The 26,813-nt window shown below is 43.5% G+C and overlaps 1 protein-coding gene across 5 annotated transcripts; it reads right to left on the bottom strand.

Moving 5' to 3' along the window:
* Positions 1 to 238: 238 nt before the first annotated feature.
* On the bottom strand, positions 239 to 26,059 carry LOC104563121 (potassium voltage-gated channel subfamily A member 6). Of its 5 annotated transcripts, none has more exons than XM_062007433.1 (5): positions 23,928 to 26,059; positions 20,024 to 20,207; positions 19,633 to 19,719; positions 2,872 to 2,942; positions 239 to 2,680 (listed from the first exon to the last, which is right to left on the bottom strand). In XM_062007433.1, exon 1 carries the CDS (start codon positions 26,057 to 26,059, stop codon positions 24,509 to 24,511), a length of 1,551 nt encoding a protein of 516 aa, XP_061863417.1. In that variant the 3' UTR covers positions 239 to 2,680; positions 2,872 to 2,942; positions 19,633 to 19,719; positions 20,024 to 20,207; positions 23,928 to 24,508. The 5 variants fall into 5 exon arrangements, with proteins under 5 accessions (XP_061863417.1, XP_061863425.1, XP_061863409.1 ...); XM_062007441.1 differs by having other exon boundaries at positions 2,872 to 2,939; positions 23,762 to 26,059; XM_062007425.1 differs by having other exon boundaries at positions 23,762 to 26,059.
* Between the last annotated feature and the right edge of the window lie 754 nt (positions 26,060 to 26,813).

Raw genomic sequence — 26,813 nt, forward strand, 5'->3', positions numbered from 1 at the left:
TACCTTTGTGTCTTTCCCTGTGGCAGGTTTCAGCCCAGCACTGCAGAAATCACCTCTGAAGAGGAAAAGCTGCACTTCTGCAAGTATCTGCGAGCCATCCCAAGAAGGCTGCACAGCTGCATTAATCATACCTCATCTATTTCGTATGAACAAAATAAAGTCCAAGAGTGCAACCAGTCTTTTTGACATAAAAAGCACACCACGTGTTAAAAAATATTGATTTTATTCATACGTCTAGCCTATTTAACAGTGGATCACACTGGTGGGAACAATCACAAATATCTAGTTACATGGTTTCATCAGTTTCTGGCCTGTGCAAAGTTAGGTTAGAGTCAAGCACGTATTATGGCATCACGAATAAGGACAACAATTGCTCTTCAAAGCTCACTTGAGTCCAATCTCCTTGGTCAAGTTTCAAGCCAAATAACCTCTTCTTCCACTGCACGTGAGATTCTCTATAAAAAAACTTGTTTTCTCAAAGTCCATTCCAAGCAAACATCCTTGAAGCACACGCTCCATCTAAAAATTCTGTTAACCTCATGTACTTTATTCAAAAGGCTTCAGGTTTTCAGTGCAGCAAACAAACAAAAAGACTCTACCATCCACAATTTGTCAGAAATGTTGGATCAGACTGGTATAAATCAGCCTAGCTCCAATAAGGGAGCTAGAATTCCTTATGTCACTACATGAACTGGCCTGCAAATTCCAACTGCCTTCCTTGAAACAACACATTGGAGCAATATTTCACAGTAAAAGCAAAGCAATCCTGTAACAAACATTCCAGTTGTTTGTGCTGGCACACAGTGTGGTCTAAAGTCTCAGATCTGCATGCCACGAAGGGGTACCCATAGACTTCTGCAGCATATTCACACCTTTCTAAAGGCAGTTTGCACTTAGAGGGACTCTGAAGAAAACTACCCTTACAAGAAGGGTCCATGACAGCTCTGGCTTACCCACAGTCAGACACATGGCCTTCCCACACAGACCAAGATACATTCAGAGAAGTCCCACACTGCGAGCTGGTCTGCACAAAGAAGTAGAGTAGGTCTCTGTTATTGTTTGTGCCCAAACACTATGAACAAGGAGTGAATGTTGCTTGCTAAGAACTGCAGGCTCACATCCAAGCTCAGGACTACAGAGCAGACCTGCTCCTAAAGCATCTTTGGATCTGGTACCTCACGGTTTCTTTAAGTCCAGTCCTATAAGCCTCATTGAGTCACAGGTGGTCAGAAAGCCACAGCTCATCAGAGGATCAGACCCTCAGAGCTGACAAATTAGTGTGAGTTGCCTTCTACCTCTTTTTCTTCACACATTGACTACAAGGACTACCAGTCAGGCTAAAAGTCTCTCATGAAAATGTAGAGGGTGTTATTGGTAAAGAGTAACAGAGAAGTTGGATGCCCAGCATCCATCAGAGTGCCTTCTGAAAATCTCACTGGTCATGCTCAGAGTAACCTTTACTATATACTTCCTCTTAGTCTCTCCCCTCCCAGAATCAATTCTTTCTACCTGTCCTCCCTCTTTCCTATGCAGAGAGCTGGCAACATGCTCAGGGTGGATTCACCTTTGGTTATGGATATTTGTCTGCATGACTGACCTTTGCTGCTGCCAAAGGGAGGAGATTCCAGGCCAGAGCACCTCTCTCTACCCTTCACTTTTCAGTTTATATCAGTTTCAGCACAGCACAACACAGACTTGTGGAGCTTGAAAAGCAGCAAAGGTTTTTTTCACAATAGTGCAACAGGAGAGGACTTCATAGCATTTTCTGAGAATGCTGCACACAATTATATTACATTTTCAGAATTGTCTGGCTGTTGGGCCTTCTAAATCACATGAAAGAGTACAAGCAGCAGTTTCAGTGAAACTCTCTACAAGCACTGAAACTAAGTCACTATTTTCTTTAAAGCACATAATGGACTCACACATTCACAGCAAGAATCACTATACCTACACTAAAGCAAGACACTTCATAGGTAAATGAGAAATACCTCTAATTTGGGCCCATTACTTAGCTATCAGATATTATACGTGAACAGGACAATTACTACTTGTAGAGCTATGTGTAGCGTCTACCATTTATCTGAATTATGAAAACACAGTTTTAAATGGCACAGTAATCCAAGGTCGAAAGACAGGAAGACAGACAGACTTTGGCCACATTTTTTCACTCTCTAGAGAAAGCCATTTGCTCTTCTAAGGGCTGACCTTACGCATTTGCTAGGACTGGATCCTCCACTTGAAAAAAATGTTTCAAAGAAGTTTCATCAATGAAGTCTTTTGGAAGTGCCCTATGTCAATTTGCAGCTTCCCACAGCACTCGATGCTTGTTTGGGGCTTTTCATGAACAGTTCATAAACTGATGATATTTAGCTACTGGCAACTGAATCCAGCTTTATGTAGTCTTCCCAGAAATGAGACACCTTTGTATAGGATTCTTCCTGCCTCTCTCGTCCAACAATCATTCATATCTAGTTCCAGTTTCCTGGAACTAAGAGTGTTAACCTCTTTAAAAAACACAGAAACAAGAAAACCATAAGCAAGGAAATGAGATTCCTGCTCATAAACCTTGCATTCCCTACACACAGGGAAACTTTACCAGCTCTACAGTAAGAAAATGCAACAATCCCTTTTGCAGCATCCCAATATGACAGTCTTGCAGCATCCAGGATCCAGCCTAGAACTAAAAAACAAAGTGTTACATGTTAAAAATTTCACAAGACAAATGTGTTCTTTCACATGGATCACAGTTTCAGACATGTCAACCTAAGTGTTAATTTCTTAATGAGAATGTTTGAAGGGACTGAATTTGAGATCCGTTGTCAATATAGGTACAGCTGGCTACAATGGAAAGTACTACCTTTCTTTGCTTACCTTGATAGCTAGTGGGATTTGATTTATCAGGGATTTTTCCTCACAGCTCCTGGGAATGATGCACATCTCTTCTTGCATGAGACAAAATATGCATATTAAAAGGTTGCAAAGTTTGGTAGAATGCATTCATAGAATCATACGATCATTACAGTTGGAAAAGACCTTTAAGATCATCAAGCCCAACCACTAACTTCACACTGCTAGGCTCATCACTGAACTAAATCATACCCCTCAGCGCCTCATTGATGCGTCTTCTGAATATCTCCAAGGATGGTGACTCCATCACCTCCCTGGGCAGCCCGTTCCAATGCTTAATAACCCTCTTGGTGAAAAATCTATTCCTAATGTCCAATCTGAACCTCCCTTGGCACAACTTAAACCCATTTCCTTGTGCTCCATCATTTGTTACTGGAGATAAAGACATTGACACCCACCTCCCTACAACTCCTCTTCAGGTAGTTGTCATATCTTCTTTCAGCCTTCTCTTCTCTAAGCTAAACATCCCCAGCTCCCTCATCTACTCCTTATAAGACTTGCTTACTTCCTCATAGACTAGCTTAATTCTGGTAGTCTAACGTGACCCTACAAGTTCCCTAGTGCATTTTTCTTTACACAGGATGCTCCTGTAATACTGTACTGGTAAGTGTGTGTTAAGGTTTTGGTAGATGGGGTGGGGCTGCAGGGGTGGCTTCTGTGAGAAGCTGCTAGAAGCTTTCCTCATGTCTGATAGAGTCAATGCCAGCTGCCTCAAAGACCAACCTGCCACTGGTCAAGAAGGCTGTGACCCCATGGGAAACCCATGCTGGAGCAGCTTCTGGCAGGACCTATGGAGAAAAGAACCCACACTGGAGTAGTTTTGCTGCAGAACTTGTGATCCCGTGGAAGAGAACCATGCTGGAGCAGTTTAAGAAGAACTGAAGTGCATGGGAAGGACCTACGTTGGAGAAGTTCATGGAGGACTGTCTCCTGTGGGAGGGATCTCATGCTGGAGAAGAAGAAGAGTGTAAGGAGTCCTCTTCCTGAGGAGGAAGAAGCAGCAGATACAAAAGTGTGATGAACTGACTGCAACTCCCATTCCCTGCCCCCCTATGCTGCTGTGGGGTAGGAGGTAGAGAAAACTGTGAGTGAAGCTGAGCCTGGGAAGAAGGGAGGAGTGGGGAGGTGCTTTAAGATTATTCTTTATTTCTTCTTATCCTCCTCTGATTTGATTGGTAACAAAATAAATTAATTTTGCTGAGTTGATTTTGTAGTTGACAGGGCTAGTCATGAGCTTAAAGAAGTTAAGCATGTGCCTACCCAAATGCTATGAGTAGCTCATAGCTCCTTGCATTGCAAGGAATTGACACTGTTTATATTTTTACACAGTGTTTTCTACCAAGGTTTTCTACCATACCCCAGTCAGTACAGGAGTGTGAAAGCATTCCACCATAAAGACAATACACTTTCTGGTCCTCATGCACAAGCAGCTCCTGCTACTGCTTGACAATAACTCAAGTAGCCAGAAAAAGAAGAGAAAGAACAAGTTATAAAAAGTGCATCAGTGATAAGAAGTCCTGGGCCAGAAGGTTGGTTACAACACTGCCCATCTTCACAAGATGGTCTTTGTAAGGAGAAAGAAAAAAGTGGGAGAAATATCAGGGACAGAAGCAGCCTACAAAGTGAACAAAATTTGTCAAGAGCTCTGTCTAGATTCAGAAGAGACAAAATGGCAGTGCTACATAAAACATATAAATATGTGTGATTATATATCGAAATGCATTCACACTCACAGAGAAGCTACATAAGCAATACCTACAGACACATAGAGATGTGTAAAATATTACAAGTAAGAATTTGTAAAATCTGTTCACCCTTCAAGAAGTATTCTGAGAGCCAGCTTTAACCAACAAAAAGAATAGCCTGTTTGCTCTGAGTTCACCAAAACTGTGAGAAATCTCTGATTTGTATGCTAATTCTGTGCTGATCTTCAAAGCAAAATTCCCTCACTGAATTTTTTTTCATGTAAGTTTTTTTCTGCAAAACTATACATTGGAGAGGGGAGTTTTCAATCCAGGGATTACAGAGTGTAAACATGCCAGTAGAAATATGAAGGCTATCTTATAGTTTTCCAAAAATACAGAGCAACAATAAGTGGGTTCTAGTGACTGCTTGGAGTTTGGTAAGTCAGAGACCTCATTAAATAATTCAGAAAGATGTCTGCAACAGCTGCATTAATTGAATCTATGACAAATCACCAGATTTAACAACCTCAGTGGAGTTTGTTGGCCTGATTCTAATCCCAGTTTTATACTGATGTATCTAATGTGGAGCTTCTCCAAAGTCAATGAAGAAAGAAGTTCTGCTGGAAAAGAGTAGAGGATGAAAGCCTACATATTCAATATTTGCTATCTACAATCTCCTTTATCAATCGTATACATTAATAATAAAAAAAATACTTAGAAATTGTAGAATATACTTCCTTTCTGTGCTCCCCTCTATTAGTTGCCTCCAAAGGGAGCCCTAAAGCTCCAGGCATTTGCAATTTGGCCACCAAGTACTTCCAGAGCTGTCTGTTTATATGGTCTTGGCAAAGTATTACAATTTCAAGATCCACTGGCAGAATGGCAAACCAAGGCAGATCCACAAAGTTACTGGTGGAAAAAAAATCACCCAGGAAAGAAGGAAAGAGCAAAGAGCAGGAGGTCTCATTTCCTGCTCCAAGGAGTGCTCTGAAGCCATACTCCTCTTCTGCATCGTTAATCTGGTATCCCATGAAGATTGAGCAGCAAGGAGAGCATCCTGCTGCACTCTTTAACTAGCCTCCTCTGTTTCCTGGTGGCCAGGCGGCCCTCTTAGCAGTCTGAGTCCTCCTCACTGCATAAAAAGAAGCTGCCCTCTCTCTTATGTCTTGAAAGACACAGTCTATGCTCAGCTTAAGAATAAAAAAATACTATATCTCTGTTATCAAGGCAGGTTTCTGCCTTGCAAGGCCTGCTTCTGCACAGCCAGGGTGTAGAGCTTCACGAGTGCCATGGAGGCTTCACAAAACAACCCAAAATTGGCTCACTAGATAGCCCACCAGTAGCAAAGGGAACCACTTAAAAAAATGCAGAGGTAGGAAACTCTCCTCACAAAAAAAACGAACCTTCATGGACAAACTTACCTCTGCCACAATCTGCCAACATCCTGCGGCTGTTCAGGTCACAGAATCACAGAATCTTAAGGCTTGGAAGGGACCTCAAAAGATCATCTAGTCCAACCACCCACCAAAGCAGGACCACCTAGAGCAGGCCACACAGGAACTCATCCAGGTGGGTTTTGAATGTGTTCAGAGAAGGAGACTCAACAACCTACCTGGGCAGCCTATCCCAGTGCTCCATTACCCTCACAGTGAAGAAATTCTTCCTTGTATCTCTTTGGAACCTCTTGTGTTCCAGCTTATACCTAGTCCCTTGTCCTATCATTGGGCATCACTGAGAACAGCCTGGCTTCATCCTCCTGACACCCACCCTTTACATATTTGTAAACATTAATGAGGTCACCTCTCAGTGTCCTCCAAGCTAGAGAGCCCCAGCTCCCTCAGCCTTTCATCATAAGGGAGATGCTCCACACTCTTAATCATTTTTGTGGCCCTACAGGTCATACATCCAAGGCTGCTTTGTCAGTTACCTTTGTGTCCCACAGGATGGCACTGTGCCCCCCCACAAACCCGTCACTGGCTTTGGGTGGCATTTGCCGATGGCAAGTCACTCTAAGGGTGACTTCTTCACATCACAGGTTTTTCCCTCGAAGTTTCGGGCTTTCCAGAATTCAGCACAATTCTACAGATTCTCCCATGCCGGCACACCAGCTGATCCTCTGTGTGTCTTTGCTCAGAAAGATCACCATCTTGCTTCCTGTAGGCATTTAGCTTGAATAAACAACACTAAGTTTAACCCCAAAACAGGTTAGCCTAGTATCTACACAGCAACCTCCAGAGCAACTGTTTTTTTTGCTGCTGTGAAATAGTATTTGGTAAGCCTGAAACTAATTAATAACAGCTATCACTTACAACACGCTTTATATGTTCAAAGTAAAATTCAGTGAACAATCTTATTAACTAACACATTATTTGCTTTCTACTTAAGCTCACTGCAAAAGCTTAGAGTTTGTGCAGCTTACAGCTATCCTGAAAGGACTGGAGTGGGCTCAAGCCTTTACATGCACATGCACAGACATACTTGACACATATATATGACTCAGCTCCATCAATACAGCATCCTCGCGGCTTCCTGGTCCTCTCCCATTTATGGGTCAAAGATGGAGCCAAACAACAGATATGAATATTCTGACTGTGCATCTGATTTCAAACCCTTCTCATAAGTGTTTGAGGATCCTATGACATAGGGTTTAGATTTTTCCCTAAACTAGCAGTGCATCCCTTCAAGAAAAATATTCTGGAAGAACTGCAGTCAATGACATTAAAATTCAAGAAGGTATGCTTCTCTTTATTAAATTTTTTGAAAAATATCATCAAACTCAACTATTTCAGCTTAAAGTAGCTAGGAAGAAGAAGTAATTTTAGTTTTACTTGAGTCTAATCTTCTTTATTAGCTTGAACTTCAGTTGTTAGCCCTTGGTAAAGCTTTTTCTGCTTTATCTTTATGGCTGCTTTAAATGCTTTTTTTGCACTGTGGATATAGCCAGAGAACCAGCACATAAAATGACAACAAAATATTAGACCTGGGTCTACAGCAGAGGCAAAGGCAACAGTTGCTAAGGACAACAGGCTGCTGGGGACAGCAAAACACCAACAGTACTGCCAGCTGTTCTGCTTATACCTGAGCCCTGGGAAGCCAGGACTGCAGGCACCGATGGGAAGCGTGGAAAGGAACAGGGAAATTGCTGCCATGGTTGTAGAAGTGGTAACACTTATCTCCACTCCTTATCTCACCCTTCCTCTCAAGGGTCTCTAAGGTCCCTCTGGCTGGAAAATCCTTTCTGTGTTCCTCCCCAAAGTTTACCTCTGGCCCCACATATGCAGCAATATTTAATTTTGCCTTTGCAGCTGAGACACATCAGGCTGGCAGAGAGCAGCCACACTATAGGAAAGTTGCCACACTTTGCCAAGGTCATGGAGTTAACAGAAAGCATCGTGAGAAAATGCATTGCTTTGGTGAACTCTGCATGTGGAGGTGTGAATGGAGCTGGCATAGTACAGGTCATACACTTAAGGGATTACAAGAGCAACAGTCACCTGGAGACAAGTGTGACCAAAACTAGCAATACAAATAAAAGCAGCAAATTCGATGACAGCTCTCAAGTCCCTAAGAAGTGGGTGACTTGGGTTCAAAGGATCCTTTGCTTCTGTCACTCCTTCACTGTCAAGTACTAATCCATCTTAGAGCAAGAGGCAGGATTTTGAAATGTGCTAACTATTGGTCAAACTCTCCCTATGGGAGAGAGATTTATAGTATCATCCTGAGTGCCTGGATGATTAGTTAAGTATAGTTACTCTCATTATAATTGCCTGAAGACCCAGCAGTCATATCTATGACTATTGACATAAACTATGGAAAGAAGTGTAGGGGCACAGGGAAATACTAACAGAAGTAATCACTTCAGCAAGTAAAGAGGGTCAACATCCCATTTATCTTGTTTTCAGCTGTTATGCCCTTTATGGAAGTTCCAACCGTGTGAAATCTGAAACAGGCTTACAAAGAGGCTGACTGAAGGTCCTGCTGTAACCAGGTGTCCCAGCTGCACACCCAAGTCCAACTTTACAGCCCTGCTTCACACCATCTGCTTGTGATTCCCTGCAGGAAAAAGGATCATTTGCATTACCTGGAGAAAAATGAGTTTACCAATGAATACATTGGTTGTTCCTATAGATTGTTATCACTGATAAACACTCAACTGCGCACTAAGGGGAAATAGACTTTATTTTCCTTCTACAAAGAATGTAGGAAATCTGAGTAAATCGAGGCACGTGTTGGAGCCCTGGCACAGGGTACCCAGGGAGCTTGTGGAGACACCTCTGGAAAAACCCACCTGGATGTGTTCCTGTGTGACCTGATTGAGGTGGTCCTGCTTTAGCAGGTGGGGTGGACTAGATGATCTCTAAAGGCTACCTCCAACCCCTACCATTCTGTGATTCTGTAGGAAAAATGTAATGTCAGATCCAGACCAGATCCAAACCCAGAACGTGCCTGTGAGCATCAGTCTGTCCATGGACTGGTATGACACTGTGACAGATCTGGCAGTTAAAATCCAAAAATATCCAAATGGGAACTTTAGTTACAATTGCTGAGGGACATGATTTAGTGGTGGAGTTGGCAGTGTTAGGTTAGTGGTTGGATTTTATGATCTTCAAGGTCTTTTCCAGTCAAAATGATTTTATGATTCTATGATTCAATATACTGAATTTTCAACAGAATAGGTCTTGTTTCCTAACATAGACAATGGGCTACCTGAAAAACTAAAGACTTCTAAAACATCTTGTACTACCCTGACTGGTTGGCATCAGAAGAAAAGTGTGCTGATGTATAGATATCAGCTGAGAATTTGACTCCACTTGCCTGAAACCAACTATCTGCATCAGGACGGGTGTTAAAATATTTCAGCCATCAAGAAAACTCTTCATGCATCATGGTGGGCACAAAGACATGACAATGGGCCCTCTCATAAAATGTGACTCAGGCACCTAAATATTCTATAGGACAGGAAGGAATTTGCAGGAGGGTTCATCTGGGCCTTATCACATACACTTGTGTCATGGTTTAGTAAGGAGCAGCTTTTGCTGGTAACAGGGGGAGTGGGTTGCAGTGAAGACCCGGTAAAGACTTCTTGGACTTTCCCCCAGCTCTTGGGTTCAGACCTACCTCCAGTCCAGCTGGGCCAATCTGGCACCTCTGGGATCACTATTTAGGGACAGGAATTTGAAGTGCTTAGGAGGAGTTGTAAGAATGGTACAAGATGGAGGTGAACACGTGGACCCCATTGTCAGAGAAGGAGGAAGGAAGGAGGAGCACCAGACCAGAGACTCCTCTGCAACCTGCGGTGAGAACACAGACCTACCCCTGCAACCCTTGCACAGCAATGGCAGGACTGCGAGCCACCAGCAGCTCTGTGTGAGTGCACTCGGATGGGCACGAGACTGTGTGGTGAGGTGGCTCCAGGCCGTGCTCCCCAGGCCGTGCTGGAGAGCCTGCAGGCTGCAGAGCAGCCCCACACGAGAGGCAGAGAGGAGCTGCAGCTTTTGGGATGAACGCACGTCAGAGCAGCCCATGCAGGGCTGCTGTGTGTGTGAGGGACCCCGCAGAGGACCAGGGAGGACTGGTGCAGAGCCCACCTGCCCTGAGGAAAGACAAACAGCAGAAGCTATCAGGGATAGACTGACTGAAACCCCCATTCCCTGCTCCCCTGAACCATTCAGGGGGGGAGGAGATAAAGACATCAGGATCAGGGCTCTGAGCCCAGGAAGAGGGGAGGGGTGGGGAGAAGGTGGTCTTAAAGGGCTGGTTATACTCTTCATTGTTGTACCACTCTGTGTTGTTTTGTGTTGGTTATGTTTTGGAGTTTTATGGTTATGTTTTAGTTGGTATTGGATTAAATTATTTTGTTTTCTTCCCCAAGCCAAGTAGCCTGGTCTATTTTGTACAGGACCATAAGAGGCAATTAAGCCCTCCCTGCCCTTTGGCAATTCTCAAGTCTTTAGTACCTGAGTCTAATCGTGGTCTTTTGTCCCCTGATGGGCCTAAACCATGACAACTTGCTTCTGAATCACCAACATATGGCTAAATATAAACTGCGAGGAGCCACAACTGCTGTTCTAAGTATTCTCATATTCCTCTGTAAGATCATAAAGGAACAGAAATTAGCAAAGCATTTAGGAGGATTAGTTCTTCACAATGTCAGTGAAAATCTGTAAAAAAAAATATTTTGCCAGACTCAAAATGCAGATTTGACTGCTCACTACCAATGAGCTGCTAGCATCCAAATCACCTTTGTGCTTGGAGAGCTAATACAAACCCATGAGAGAGATCGTGAGCTCCCATCTCCAGCCTATTTTCTTTTGCTGTTTTAATGCCTTGGTCCCTGACAGCAATTCAAGGGGTGAAGAAAGAAAAACCTGCATAAATTTACTTCTTTTGGACTAGCTGTGAAAAGTGGATGTCAACCTCTTATCTCCATGGCACATTCATTGGGCTTCCAATTTACCTTGCAGTAAGTCAACTCTGGGCTTTGTCAGATAGAAATATTTTGCACATCTCTAATTATAAGGCAGCCTGAAAGGGAACAGAGAGTCACGAATAAGGGGGTTGCACTGAATATTTTGTGTCTGAGCCTGAAAAACAGAAACCAGATCAGCATGGTCAAAGCATTGGCCAAAAGCCAACACAGGCCTAGGTAACAGCACAACTTGTTAGCATTTGGATATTTCATGTGTTTCATGCACAGAGCCAAATGTTTGGTTTTCAAATGTTTTCTTCCCATGTTTGGTTGATCCTCACTGTCCATATCTTAGTTACTACTGTTACGACAGTAACACAACACAGTGTCAGGGAGCAGAGGTCCTGAGTTGTAGGTATTAGGTTAGAGATGGGGCATACTCAAAACATCTTCATGCTTTAGGGAGAAGGAGCAACTAAATGACACAATAGTGTTGTTAGTAGGCCAAAAAAGGTTCTCCTCCTGCTCTACTCTGCCCTCATGAGACCACATCTGGAATATTGTGTCCAGCTCTGAGTCAGTTCAAGAAGGACAGGGAGCTGCCGGAGAGAGTTCAGCACAGGGCCACCAAGATGATGAGAGGAGTGGAGCATCTCCCTTATGATAAAAGGTTGAGGGAGCTGGAGATCTTCAGCTTGGAGAAGAAGAGACTGAAGGGTGACCTCATTAATGTTTACAAATATGTAAAGGGTGGGTGTCAGGAGGATGGAGCCAGGCTGTTCTCAGTGATGTCCAATGACAGGACAAGGGCCAATGGATACAAGCAAGAATCTAAGAGGTTCCAAAGAAATATAAGGAATAATTTCTTCACTGTGAGGGTGACACAGCACTGTAATAGGCTGCCCAGGTGAGTTGCTGAGTCTCCTTCACTGGGGACATTCAAAACCCACCTGGACAAGCTCCTATGTGACCTACTCCAGGTGGTCCTGCTCTGGCAGGGGGGCTGGACTAGATGATCTCTCAAAGTTCCTTCCAATCCTTAAGATTCTGTGATTCTGTGATTTTATCACTGAGGCACTGAGATTGAGATCTTATTAACATTTTCTAAAATGTGGGTGTCAGGAGGCTGGGACATCTAATTTTTCTATAGTAGCTAGTAACAGGACAAGGGGTAATGGGATGAAGCTGGAACTCAAAAAGTTCCACATAAACGTAAGAAAAAACTATTTCACTGTGAGGGTGAGGCAGCAGTGGAACAGGCTGCCAAGAGGGGTTGTAGAGTCTCTTTCCTTGGAGGTCTTCAAGACCTGCCTGGACATGTTCCTATGCAACCTGATCTAGGTGAACCTGCTTCTGCAGGGGGGTTGGACTAGATGATCTCTAAAGGTCCCTTCCAACCCCTATCATTCTATGATTCTATGATATGAGGGGCATTCCAAGGCCATGTGACAGTACTCCAAGTCCAGTATTTAATTACAAGACCTTCTTTATTGAGTGGTCTCTTAATTAATGAAAAGCCTTACGCAACTTTTTTATGCAACTTTCTAGTAAGCAGAAATGACAGGGCCAGAAGTACCTGTGGGTGTTTTTTCTGCTACATAGATTACATGATTGGAGGACGGAGAAAAAAGCTGCATCAGCCTCCAAAATCCATCACAGCTATATCACAGCTGCAGCTGGCTTGATCAATATGTATTCAGACATCTTCTATGGAACTGTTGATTAACAGTTACTATGCAAAGAAGAGCTCACTACTCATCTCTAAAATCCACTTAGCCAAGTGTTAAAGACAATTCACAGATCTGTGCAGTTTTTTAAAGGAGACAACAACAAAAAAAAAGCAAGTAAGGAGGTGAGTCACAGCACACTGGAGATTGCACCTTCTATTTCCATTCTTTCCATTACAATCAGGAAATTATGATTATTTTTTCTTTTTTTTTTCTGTTTTCCCTAATTCATAACCTGTGAGTGAAAAAGACCCTAAAAGATTACCTGCTGAGTGGAAAAACAGGGAGCTCAGAATTGAGTGACACATTCTAGCAAGTCACATTGCATTGTAAAAGCATTCTATATTTATTAAACAACTATTTTACCTCTGCAGTTTTTCCAGTTGCAGAAAAAAACAATTAGCTTGCCTCAGCAATAGTCAAAGCATTGGAACATCTCTTCTATCACTACTAGCACATGCCATAGCATCCACACCATTTGGCTTGTCATTTCATATCTTTTGGAGCATCTAAGTACCACCTACCCGAATTCAAAGTATTGGAGCTTACACTGGAGCCACACTGCTACCTATCAGGAACAACCAACGGCCGGTACTACACTGCTTGGAAAAAAAGTTTTTAAAATAAACTTTCCTAAACCAAGGATGTTTCCCTTCCTTCAGAAAAAGCCCAACAAAGTAAATGGGAAAAAAAAAATCCACATGATAGCCTTCATTATAGATCAAAGAAAAAAAGACATAAATGTAAAATTTTGTATTTTACCTTAAATTTTTCCTTAAAAAATGACAAAAGCAAAAACATTCAGAACATTAAGAAAATCACACACTTTAAAAAATTTTCCAAACATGCATTTTCTAAAGAATACCAAAATGACCTGAAACAAATCTCCTCTCACAAAAATTGCTGATTTTGAGGAAGAGATAACTTTTGACGTAAATATGTCCTAGCAAAATACTTGCAATCCACTGTAGAAAACTGTAATAGATCATCAAATAACAGACAAGTGCATAAGTAACAGCAAACACCTCCCAAAATGCTTCTGGAAGTCACTGTGCCCTCTCAAAGGACAGACTACAAAGATCAATTGCTTTGTGCATATTATTTCATAAGCATGGAAGCCCACAGTCTACAGTACTAAAAAGAATGGACCTGACAGTATTATTTCCAACATATTAAAATATGAGCGTAACTCAGAGTTTAAGAAATAGAAAATGTATTTGTGGTTCTTAAGAAAATTTACAGTGATAAAGTAGATGTTCTAAGTTTGCCCACCTGACACCATACAGGGCCAACACCTAAACATCTGCTCTGCACCTATTTTATGTACTGATGATGAAGCAGGATTCAAATACGAAGGTCTGTTCCTCCATCACTGACAAGGGAGCTTGTGCTTAAGAGACTCTTCCTGTTTAATCACAGCACAACCCTTAAAAAATGTAAACCCATTATGAGAATGTAAGTCTGGACTGAGGAAGGTTTAAAACTGAAGAGTGGAAAGGTCAAATAAGGTCAAAACTTAGTCACCAGTTAAGAGTATGTTTGTGTTTCACACACTGCATAGAGGGTTCTTGAGCTGTTTAATTTGCAATGCAAAGCCAAAAAGGAGAGCATGTGTAAATACTATTTAGAGATAAACAGAATGGCTTGAAGCTTCACAATAAATGCATCTCCCATGCTTCTACATATCCTCATGAATCAACATAAGTTATTTGTAGCATTTGCTCCTGTGGTCTTTAACTGTAATCCTTGTCAAAGCCAACATAGAGGCTTTGATAGGATTTGATAGGAAGATAGGATTGCCAGGGCCAAGAATATGCAGATTTGTTCTGTAGCAGTAAAGGAGTCATGGGTTCAGCTCATTCAGACTCGTGCTTTCCCACCACTCTCCACAGTTAACTCTGACTTATTTTGTTCCTACTAGAAAATCAAAATGTAATAATACTCTCTCACCATTAGAAAGTTCTTCAAGCTCTTAAGAGGTACATATGATTTTAAACATATAAGCCCTTTGACTAGCTTTTTGATCTGTCTGTGTGGTGATTGCTGCAGAAGAATCTTCACCATTAATGTGTTGCACACCTCAAGACCAATGCTCTGTGCTCAATAGCAGCGCACATGATGTAACACCAGTAAACTAAGAAGTACATAAACATATGAAAATGGTGGCTTCTTAAACCAGTTTCAAAGTGAACTGAGCTCAGAAGCAGATGTAACAGTGTCCATGGTTCAAATTGAATGCATTTGCTCACTCCATATTTGTTATAATTCCTTTCTAATTTAGCTTCTTGCTATAACTCAAGAAATTATGCCAAGCACTTGCAAGCCCTTAAAACAACTGATGGCCAAACAGATTTGCCCACACCATCCTGTCTATGTCACTGATAAAGCTCAATGGTGTTCACACGATTTCCTAATGTATATGGTTATTAATAAAAATTTCCTTTGCTATTTTTTTTCAAATTAAAAGCAGAGCTATTTCAAAGATAAAGAGCTAAAGTAGTTGGTCAAAATATGGATACAAATCACAAAATGATGGCTTCCTCACAGAGTGAACAAAGAGCAGCAACAAGCTAGAAGGCTCAAGGACATATTATCAGGACAGATTTCTTTTGTGACATGGATATATGGGTGAAGCTCCCACCTTGACTAATGTCTGTTCCATCTGCTGAGCTTAAGGGGATTATTTTGTGACTTTTTCATGGGACAAAATTAACTGAAATATGTAAGATCAGTGCTTGGAATAGGAAATTATTCTGCTAACCTCTTCAGGCCAGAGTGGCTACTGTTACCAACTGTTCCGATATTCCGTTCCACAAAAGTTGCTGAAGATCACACATCACTGTTGATTTCAACATCCAAATCAGATAACCTGGCTGAATTGCAGAAGATCTGGCTCAAGGCTTTTCTCAAAATTAGGTGCAATGCACTGTTCCAATGACTCCAGCTCACAGTAGTGAGGAATTACCAGAGGCCCCAGAAAAGAGGAAGGTCAGCGTAGAGCTGAAGAGCTCTGGATAGAGGGAAAGGAACGGGCAAGGTCAGCAGAGTTTCCAGGTTGAAGCAAAGAGCAGTGAAAAGAGATTGGTCTCCAGACTAGCTCCTTAGAGTGATCTGGTATCCCCTGCCTTGTCCTACCCTACTCCTAGGACTTCTTCCTCTTCCCACAATCCCATAGAGAAAAAAACATCTCTCAAGACTCACAGTTCCTCCCCTAGTTCTCCCTCCTATCCACAAGCTTGGATATTAAATAATAAAATAAACATAAGCTGGTATTCTGTAGCTAAATGGGTGCAGTATTGCAAATGAGTTGGAGGACAGCAAAAAAACAAGGGAGGTTCTCGCAATTTCTCATCTATTAGGCACCTCAAACACAGGTGTAGGAGAGGATTTTGTTAGACAAAGTCACTGAACTCAGTCTACTTTCATTGCATGTAACTATTTCCATATTTTCCCTTTCATAAATTTAATAAGGTTCGTCTGAAAAAAAAAAATCCCCCCCCATTTCTCCTATTTGACCTGGAATTAGCTTTCATTTCTCTTTCTTTGTCTGTTATATTAGATATCACCTTCTTCTTTCCAAGATAAATTTATTCACAGCCAGATTATCCTCTATTGTTCAAACACCAACATTGCCATTTAGCTTAAACAGCTGATACCTATTTTGGCTACCCTGCCCCCCATATTTTTGTAACTATAGGTCTTGGCAATCTTTTGTTGTCCTGGAAAAGTCAGACTCTTCCAGCTTCCTCTTGCAAAGCAGTTCCCATCCACCTGATCGTCTTGATCATTCTTGCTGTTCTTCCATGCATCCTTCCTGAACAAATTTAAAGTCACCAGAAAATGCACACAGCATTCCAGATGAGGCCTTACAGCATTAACACTTCTCAGGTGGTACTGAACATGCTCCTTCTGAGACATTCAAAGGCTTGCCCCTGCAGTTTTTATGGCTGCATTACTCTGGTGGCTCAGTAAAGTGACATTGGCATTCGGGTTGATCTTAGCACCTCCAACTTTCTTTTTCTCTGTCTTCCCCAACTTTTGCCCACAAAATCCCTATCACAACTTCTAACTTCTGTGTTATTTAATATCTTTCCAATTCTTTAAGTCAATTATTAAGATCATCAGGGGACTGGAACATCTCTCACACGAGGAAAGGCCGTCGGAGCTGGGGCTGTTTAGTCTGGAGGAGACTGAGGGGAGATCTTATTAACATTTATAAATATCTAAATGGTGGATGTCAGGAGGTTGGGACATCCCTTTTTTCTATTGCAGCTAGCAACAGGACAAAGGGTAATGGGATGAAGCTGGAACTCAAAAAGTTCCACTTAAACATAACAAAAAACTATTTCACTGTGAGGGTGAGGCAGCAGTGGAACAGGCTGCCCAGAGGGGTTGTGGAGTCTCTTTCCTTGGAGGTCTTCAAGACCTGCCTGGACATATTCTTATGTGACCTGATCTAGGTGAACCTGCCTCTGCAGGGAGGTTGGACTAGATATCTCTAAATGTCCCTTCCAACCCTACCATTCTATGATTCTATGATTCTATTCAGTCATCTAGTTCTGTGTCTTAATTCACAGTCTTGATTATGATGCTTAGGTTGCTTTATTGCTAAATTTCTCAGTTCTACTGCTAATATTTTACACAATCCCAGGACTAATACTTCAGGAACTCCTTTAAGAACCTCCCTTCTGTCTCACACTACTTATTTACTCTGTTCTTTATTGACTCTATTGCTTCTGTCCATCTTCATTTGCTTCACCTCAAGTGCTGGATTTTTCCAAGCAGCATGTTAATGGCTTTTATATGAAGCTTTTTTGTCCCGTTTCAAGGAAGGCATGACTGAGATCAGCAGAGTCAGAGAAGGAAAGAAGCATCTCCATTTGTTTATACGTATTATTCTTCAAAAATTGAGATTCTGAAGCCAGCAGATGTACAGCCACCTGCCAGGACTGCAACAATTTTCACATAGCCATAATAGCAAAAAACTGTAGGAGGGGTAGAATTTGTCTCCATGTTTACCTCTCCTACTCTTCTGTTACTATATTATTTAAGACTTGCAATTACATTTCTTTAGCTTAAAAATCTCTGTCTCCTTGGAACACATGTCCAAGCAAGAGGAAGCTGATGGAAACTGGAATGGGAAAGTGGTCAAAAAATCTGAGCACTGCATAGCAGACAAGTACAGGCACTCGCTTTCCCCTTAAGGTATGGTAATGGTGCACCTTCCTGAGAACACCAGAGCAGATAAGCAAACAATGGGACTGTGGTCCAATTCTGCTTTTACCAGGGATAAATTTGGAGTCACTTCACTGACGTCAGTGGAGTTATTCCAGAATTGCACTGGTGTAAAAGAGGGCAGCATCTGCTTCCTGAAAATGGATGCCATCAAGCTAATTGAAAACAACAGATGCATCAACGAGCAGCAAGAGGAGACAGTAATGTTCCAGTTTTCTTGTAAAACACCATTTAATTTCTCTCCAGAGAATGTAAGAGAATAAACCAATATGTACTCTAAAAGCTAAATTTCCTGTTGGTGTAAAATTGTATACAACCTTTTAAATGAATGGATCAATGTGTGTCTATAACACCTGAAGAGCTCTATTCTAGACATCTGCATTTACAGCCCTCTTCTTTGATCCCAATTCTTCTCTCACAGCTTCTTAAATTAGGAGTTACGTCACTCATATCTGTAAGCTTACATTTATCTAACCTCAGGTAGAGAGCAGAATGGAGATCCCAGTTTTCTTTAGTCAAACAATTGCTACAGTAACATACATTTGATATTTAAATAGGTACATTTGTGATTTCTAGCACTTTTTTACTAAGGGTCTTCCACACCACTGAGTAATTATACCCATTTAGTGAAAGTGAAGCTGAAGAACTTACTGAACTTTCAGTGATATTTTGTATGAAGACAGACGTTTTTTATAAGTCTTATCTCTAATGAATAGGCAACATAGTTTCAGTATTTTAGGGTGACAATGGAAGGTGATGAGCACCTTCCCTCCTGTAAATTCTTTCCTTTCTTTCTCCAAGAAAAATCATAGACAGGAAACTTCAATCTATTGCTTTGGCCCCTCTTAATCTGCACTATAGACAACATGGATATTTCCTGCTGTGAATATTTGTCAATGAATGCATATGCTTTAGAAATGTAAAATCCACAGTGATCACAGTTATGTTTCCCAAAGTGTAAAATTGTGCTGTAATATTCAAGCTTCCCTGGAGCATGTGAAAACCCAGCTAGTTAGGCAAGGCATATAGAATTGACATGTAATAACAATATAAGCTACACTGGAAGTCGAGGTTATTGCAGTCCCTCTCTGCTTTCCTGGAAAAACATTCTTCTGGGTTTACCTGCCTGTTGACCTAGGTCTTGCCTTACTCTAGGACTTGACCCAACACAAGAAGAGCTCCTTTTTGTAATTGTTGGGCAATTTCATCACCAACTGTGCTTGGTGACAGCTGAAGACACACAACATTCACTGGTTCATACTATCAGAGGATTAAGTCTTTTCATCCTGCAAGCACCTGCTCCCTTCCTGAACTTTATGTGTAAAGCAGATGACTGCAAGGCAGGGATTCAACCACAAGCCTGCTCATAATGTGGCTACAAATGTCTTTAGAATAGGATTTGTCTAGAGTGTGAACTCCAAAAAAGCAAAGATGAAGAGCTCAGACTGTGCTCTCAGTTACAGCAGTGTGAATACAGCTACCTTGTGGTTACAGGACTGCAGCTCAGGGCAGAATCTCGTTTAGTCTTAAACTTGTCTGTGTATTTGCCTGCATGGATCCACCATTAATAAAAAAACAAAACAAAAAAGTAAACAAAATGCTGCTGTTCTTACATTTGTTAATATAAACTTAAAGAGAAACTTAACTTTCTTGATTTTGGTAGACTTACTTGGCCTCAAGTCAGATGATAGCTTTTGGGAAAGCTGTGATTAACTCCTGCTGTAATCTGCAGATCTTTCCCCGATGTAAACAGGACCTCAAGAAAAGAACAAACAAAATTAAGCATTTTACTAAATAGTACATATGTTTTGACTCGATGTAGAAGATTGAAGTTGGAGCCCAATATAAACCAAGGTAGTTGTACTAAATGGAGTTTTGCCATCTTGAATCAGCAGATGGTGAAGATCTGGCTCATACTATATTTTTGTAGATTATAATTATCTTTCTTCACCTAGAACCAGATTCTCCCTTTAGGCTGCAAATCTTAATTAGGAAATCCTTCCTCATTAATTGCAAGAAATTCTTAGTCGTTAATTTCACAGAAGAAAAAGAAACTTTACCTACTTCTGCTGTAGTAGCAGATGCTGGAGCTGTTTGTTCCTTTGCTTTTAGGGTTGATGCTGTTTTTTCAATCACAGCATGGAAGACACTTCAGTCCTTACCCTGTATCTTGCTGCCCTGAATTTCCTTTATACTCATTCTTCTTTATCTCCATAGGGATCACTGTATGCTGAACGAGAAGGCCTAGAAGAGAATATCGAGTCCAGTCACCTTCACCTCCACAGCTGCTGTAGCAGGGAATTTTTATCCATGAAAGATGGATCAAAAGGAATAGGGCCAAAAGAGAAAAATGCTCAGAAATCCCAAATTGAAATATTTTCCAAAGAGGAGCAGAATAGGAATTTCATTTTGGAGATGTGCAGAAATCCACTAGTAACGTAGACTTCAAAATACCACAAAATGGCTCTTCTTGCCTTTCACATTTGCAGTCTTTCATGTGGTTTAAAAAAAAAGGCATCCTTAGTAAAAATCGTCCTTCCTTCCTTCCCCACCTCCAACAAGGTGATCTCTGCCCTCTCCTGCTTTGGTGCAAAACATCCTGTGGTAAAGTTATCTGAGGAACTGATAGTCACAGAACAGCCAAGAATTCAGGAAGGAGCAATAGTCTCTTCCACAACAAAATGACTTCCTAATGAGACCATTGAAATAGGACTTTGTTTTGTTTTTTTTTTTTAATGTGATGCTTTAGCTTGTATTCCTTGTCACTGGACATCCAGATGACTCCACGTTCACAGGCCTGCTGCCCTTCATCTCTCTGACTGTGAGTGCTCAGATTGTCCTTCACACACTCCCTACCTCTGTGTGCAAGGACATACAGATATAAAATCCCTTCCCATCTTCTGGTTTGTACTGTCTGCTTTCAAATGATGAAGTGCCTGTCTGGAGTTGGACCAGAGAATTGTACATGATATAAAATAATGAGATTATCTTCACCGAGTAAAGTAAACCACTACAAAGACAAGGTACTAGTATCTGAGAAGTGAAAATATTCAACGAGTTTTTTTTGCTTGTAGCCAAAGTCACAGGATAGAGAGAAACAGTCTGGGAGGTTGTTATGGAAACAAGTCCCTGGAGGTGCCTACTTTGCTTCACAAGGATGTGCTCTGCCTTCAGAAGGAAACAGCTAGACAGACAGATTTGTATTTTAAACATCCAGGAATGAGTGCTAATAGCTGAGAACCTGAGGTAAGATTTTTGAAAGCATCTCTGTGATTTGGTGACACAAGTCCTCTGGAAAGTCAATGGCATGGATGCCATGATGTCATTACAGTCACTTGAAACAAAAAAAACTTTAAGGTCCCTTAATCAAATTCCAGAAGTCCCTAGGTTACAGTTTCCAAGCCTATGCTGGGGGTTTTTTATTATATATTTATCTTAGCTCTAACGCAGAAAACCGAGGCAACAAACACCACTCCTGTTTTACACATTTTCATTTGCACTTTCCATTCAGAACTGAAAAGTGCAGATTGCAAGAACTGCACAAAGCTACCTGTTTGCAACAAAGTTCTTTCACACTGTTGTCTTGTGCATGCATGTGTATGTATGCGTGAGCGTGCATGTGTCTGTGTGCAGACAACACCCTAGCTAGAAACTCTGCTGAATTTCACCTGAGAGCTGAATTTCACCTGAGATGCTCTTGTATAAGAGCATCTTTACAAGACACCCTGGGATTATGCTACTAGTAATTTGTCTCACGTCTTTTCGGTTGTTTTTTTTTTCTGAAGTCTCCATGCCCAGCTCTCTGTCATGCTGGTCAGGAGAACAACCTGTTCTGAGCAGGGAAGGGCTCCTGTCTGGCTGGGGCAACAAGGTTGGGCCCAAGGGAAGAAACAAGCATGGGAATTTTCTAACGTATGCTCAGTGAGCCTCATGCCTCCTCCTGAACTTGTGCTTAACCTGAGTTTTTTATATCTTACTTTGGGGAAACTTTTATCAGCTGATACACTCAGGCATAAAATATCTCCAAACATGGGCATTCTGCTAGGAGGCAGCAGCAGCCTTGAAACATCTCTCTTAAACAGCAGGTTCTTATGCTAGTTCCTAGTGCACCTGCCAGAGAAACATAAAAATTGCACTCACACTATTGCACTCACAGAAAAGATCTCATTATAGTGACCACGAAACACAAATGATAACAACAGCTTTTTACTGAATAAACTCAAAGACCAAGACAACTTTTTTGCACAAAATCAACAGAGATGCCACCATGCTGATCCTTCCTCAGTCCCACTGATGCACCAGGATTACTTACCCATGGGCTGGTGACATACTTCAAGTGATGCAGAAGAGCTCCCAAGGCCTAGACCTTCAGACGTTTGGCTCAGTTTCGACGAATCAAAGAGGAATTAAGCACCTATGTATTCAGTCAAACTCCTCTCAGCTACAGAGCCCTTACCATATCACACTGTGTCGCCCAGACTGACCTGCAGTAGCCGAGACAAGTGGCATCTTGCTACCGATCCCATTGAGAGAGAGAACAGAAGTTATAGTAGTTGTGTGCTAACCCCAAGGGAGATCCCTGCAAGTTAAAAACCTTCGAGAAGACAACGGGACTCTGGAGAAATGCAGCAGTTAGGATTTACACAAACAACTTCTACCATATGATCAGGGCCCAGATGAGGAGAGGTCACAATAAAAACACTCTAGGCATGGAGCCAGATCTCAAGACAAGGGAAAACAAGCAGCACAATGAAAATGCAAACAGATCCCATCTCACAACCTGTTCTATAGCCAGTTCTGACTACATTAAAGCATATGCTTTTAGCATTCTTTGCCTTAAGGTTGAAAAGCATAATATATACATAAAACATATTCTTTAAATATTGCATCTTGATATTATGTCTGGTTTATGTATTACGTCTGTCACATGCAATATGTAGTACATCTAAATATGCATATCATACAGTATGACGCAAGGTATTAATGGCTGCCTTTGCTTTCATACACATGCACACATATGGTTGCAGAATATACACTTAGAATTAAAACAAGAAAGCCTTCTCCTTGCAGGAAAATTTGCCAATACAATCTCAAAGCATCCATTTCCCTTTCTCACCTACTGGCAGTATTTGAAACATTTTAAAGTTAGATGCAAGGCAGAGTTGATTAAAAAAAAAAAAACACACCACCAAAAAACAATCTGGGAAGCAAAATGTGCACTTTAAGATGCAAATCTCTGGTCCATGGCAAAATCAGCCTTACAGGCAAAGCTATGTGTTTAACATTGCCAACTCAAGTTGCTCTCATAAAACCTAGTGCTTGCGAAAGACATTGCTGTACCTTCTATCCAAGAAATACCAAGAACTAGCTAGATGATGAATAGAGCAAAAGCATCTCTTCGGGGCTAGCTGTTTCTCCCCTCATCTGAAAAGTCTGGGGTATGCTGCTGGGTTTGTGCAGATGGCTTAGTGAAGTTTGTATCCATGCCAGTCTAAAACTCAAATACTGACGTGCTCACCCTGAGGCAATTTATGCCTGTGACCCGCTAAATCAGTGAAATCTTCAGATAGTACAAGTGCGATTTTCTGTGGTCAGGGTTTCTCAGCAATGGTCAACAAAGCACACAAACTTCCCTCAGCTATACAAAACCAGTGGAGTCAATTGCTCTCACATTCCTGAATACAGAACTGGCTATCTGAAGCATGAAGCACATCTCATTAACCGCTATTGTGTGGAGATAAACTGCACAAATAACAAATGAATTTACTCAAATGTGCCTTGCATCAGAAGGCACTTACCACTATGACGATTAAGTCGGTACCATAAAATCCAATTAACATCAGGGCACTGACATAAATACGGCTGAAATAAGCTCAAAACGCAGAGAATCTTCACCAAGCCTGTTGATTTCTGTAAGCCTGTTTCTGACAAATGGTCACAAATAACAAGTAGCGAAACACAAACCAAGAGGGTCTTTAGTAAGCCAGGGGTTGCAAAGAAGGCTGGCATCTGCTTGCTGACTTTCCTCCTACAGTTGCAGAACTCGCTGTGATGCTGGGTACAGGGTTTCCATTATTCAAAGGCAATGGCATGGCAGGCGTGACTGATCCCACAGCCAAGGGTACTTCACTGGCATGGGAACTAAGCGGAGAGCTTGAGCCAGATGTTTGTAGTCCCTTTAACTCTTTACTCTCCGTTGAATCCTTCAACTGAAGTAGTGGCAAGGGCTTCTCTGCTAGTGGAGTAGAAAGACTAGGTTTCACAGCAAATACTGGATTAAAAGAGTCTTCAAAACCAGAGAACAAAATTCACAAGGGCATGGGGGATGACAGCACTCCATAGAATAAAGCATGAACATTTCTGGCTGCACATGGTAATGAGAAACAGCAAATCAGGGCAGAAGACCCCATTATCACAATCATTCTGTTTACAAGATCACAATTCACAGTCTGGCATGTAAATGCTGAACAGATCCAGCTGCTAGTAGAAAGACGGCTGTGCAGCAGCTTGCAGCCCCATGTCTGGACCCAGGATAACAAAACTGATCACACTTCTGTCAGCATTTTCTTTTCTTTATAACCCTGGTTGTTGGGAGGAATGAAGTTGGAATATTTCATGGACTCCAGGTCTTCTGCTTCCAGGAATTCAGATTTGCTGAGAGACTGATTGCTGTCCCCCTTCTTGGGCTCAGAGAAGGGTGACTGCTGCTGGCCACAGGTGACGTGGGTGTACTGGCACTGTTCTTCATGATCAGTCTCTCGGTGGTAGAAGTAGTTGAAGTTGGACACAATGACAGGGACAGGGAGGGCAATGGTGAGCACACCCGCGATGGCACACAGAGAACCCACGATCTTGCCACCAATTGTCATGGGATACATGTCCCCATAGCCCACGGTGGTCATGGACACCACTGCCCACCAAAAAGCATCAGGGATGCTGGTGAACAGGGAGTCAGGATCATCAGTCTCTGCAAAGTAGACAGCGCTGGAGAAGAGGATCACACCAATGAAAAGGAAGAAGATGAGGAGGCCCAGCTCCCTCATGCTGGCCTGGAGAGTCTTCCCCAAGATCTGCAGCCCCTTGGAGTGCCTGGAGAGCTTGAAGATCCTGAAGACTCTGACCAAGCGGATGACTCTGAGGATGGCCAGGGACATGGCCTGCTGCTGGCCCCCGTTATTGCTGCTGCCCCCGGGCTGCTGCTTCTGCTGCTGCTGTTGGGCCAGTTCGGTGCCCAGGGTGATGAAGTAGGGGATGATGGCCACAATGTCAATGATGTTCATTATATTGCGGGAGAACTCGGGCTTGCTGGGGCAGGCAAAGAAGCGGACAAGAAGCTCAAAGGAGAACCAGATGATGCACAGGGTCTCAATGAGGAAGAAAGGGTCTGTGAAGAAGGGGCCAGCGCCGGCAGTGGGGCGCAGAGGTGGTGGAGTCCCACTTGGCGGCGGCGGCGGCAGCAGCAGCGCCTCGTCGCCTGGAGGCACCACCTCCCCGAAGCCGGGCTGGGTGCCCTTGGGCTCCTGGCGGAACTCAGGCAAGGTCTCCAGGCAGAAAATGACGATGGAGATGAGGATGACCAGGACGGAGACAATGGCGATGGCCCGTGCCGGCCCAGAACTCTCAGGGTACTCAAAGAGCAGCCAGACCTGTCGCTGGAAGTGGTGCTGAGGCAGGGGCTTCTCCTCCTCTTGAATGAAGCCCTCGTCCTCCCGGAAGGTCTCGATGGCTTCCTGGCCCAGTTGGTAAAAGCGGATCTCCTCCAGGAAGATGTCGAGGGGCACATGGACCGGCCGGCGGAGCCGCCCGCCGGACTGGTAGTAGTAGAGGATGGCGTCGAAGCTGGGCCGGTTGCGGTCGAAGAAGTACTCGTTGCGAAGCGGGTCGAAGTAGCGCACACGGCGGCTGGGGTCGCCCAGCAGCGTGTCGGGGAAGATGGAGAGGGTCCGCAGCTGCGTCTCGAAGCGCAGCCCCGAAATGTTGATCACCAGCCGCTCGCTGCTGCAGCAGCTGCCGCCGCTCCGCTCCTCGCCCGGCGCCTCCGCCTCGCCTCCGCCCGCCCGTGGGGCCGCCAGCGCCAGCGGCTCCTCCGCCCGCATCCCGCCCGCTCTGCCCCTCGCCCCGCCGCCGCTGCAGACACCGCCCGGCCCCGCGCCTTCAGCGGCCGCCGCCGCCTGTCATCCGCCCGCCGCCCCGCCGCTGCCCGCCGCCTGTTGCGCCTCGGTGCGGCCGCACTCGTCCAGCGGTTCCACGGAGCTCCCGACGCAGCACGGCTCCGGCTCCGGTCCCGGCGGCTCTGCCCCGAACTGGGGCCCCGCGCTAGGGCACCTCGCTGCTGCACGGCACGCCCGGCTCTGCCCTCCGCGCCGCACACACACACACACAGGAGGGCGTATAGAGGAGGAGGAGAGTGTACGAGCACGCACACAGCCGGTCACACAGAGCGAGAGGGAGAGAGGTACGCGCAGACACGCACCCGTAAGCAGAGGCACGCAGGGAGACAGACAGACAGACACGCGCAGACACAGGGAGAGCCAGCACGGATACGCTCCGATACGGATCGATGCTCGCACCCACACGGCGAGACGCACGCACTCGTGGACGTGCACGGAGCCTGGTGCTCACCACCTCTCGTCCCCCGTTGCGGCGGCCGCGGCAGCCCCAGCACAGGGCTCTTTTTTTGGGGGGGTGGGGCGGGGAGGAGGAGGCTACTCCCGACGGGATGCCGCCGCGGGCTGCAGCTCTCGGGCCAGGCGCTTGGCAGCAGCTCGCCCGAGGGGTGGCACTGCCCCGCCTTTTTCTTCCCCCACCCCTCTCCACCTTGAAAACCTGCCACTGCCCTTTCACTCCAAG

This window comes from Colius striatus, chromosome 1 (assembly GCF_028858725.1).
Source record: "Colius striatus isolate bColStr4 chromosome 1, bColStr4.1.hap1, whole genome shotgun sequence".
NCBI lineage: Eukaryota > Metazoa > Chordata > Aves > Coliiformes > Coliidae > Colius > Colius striatus.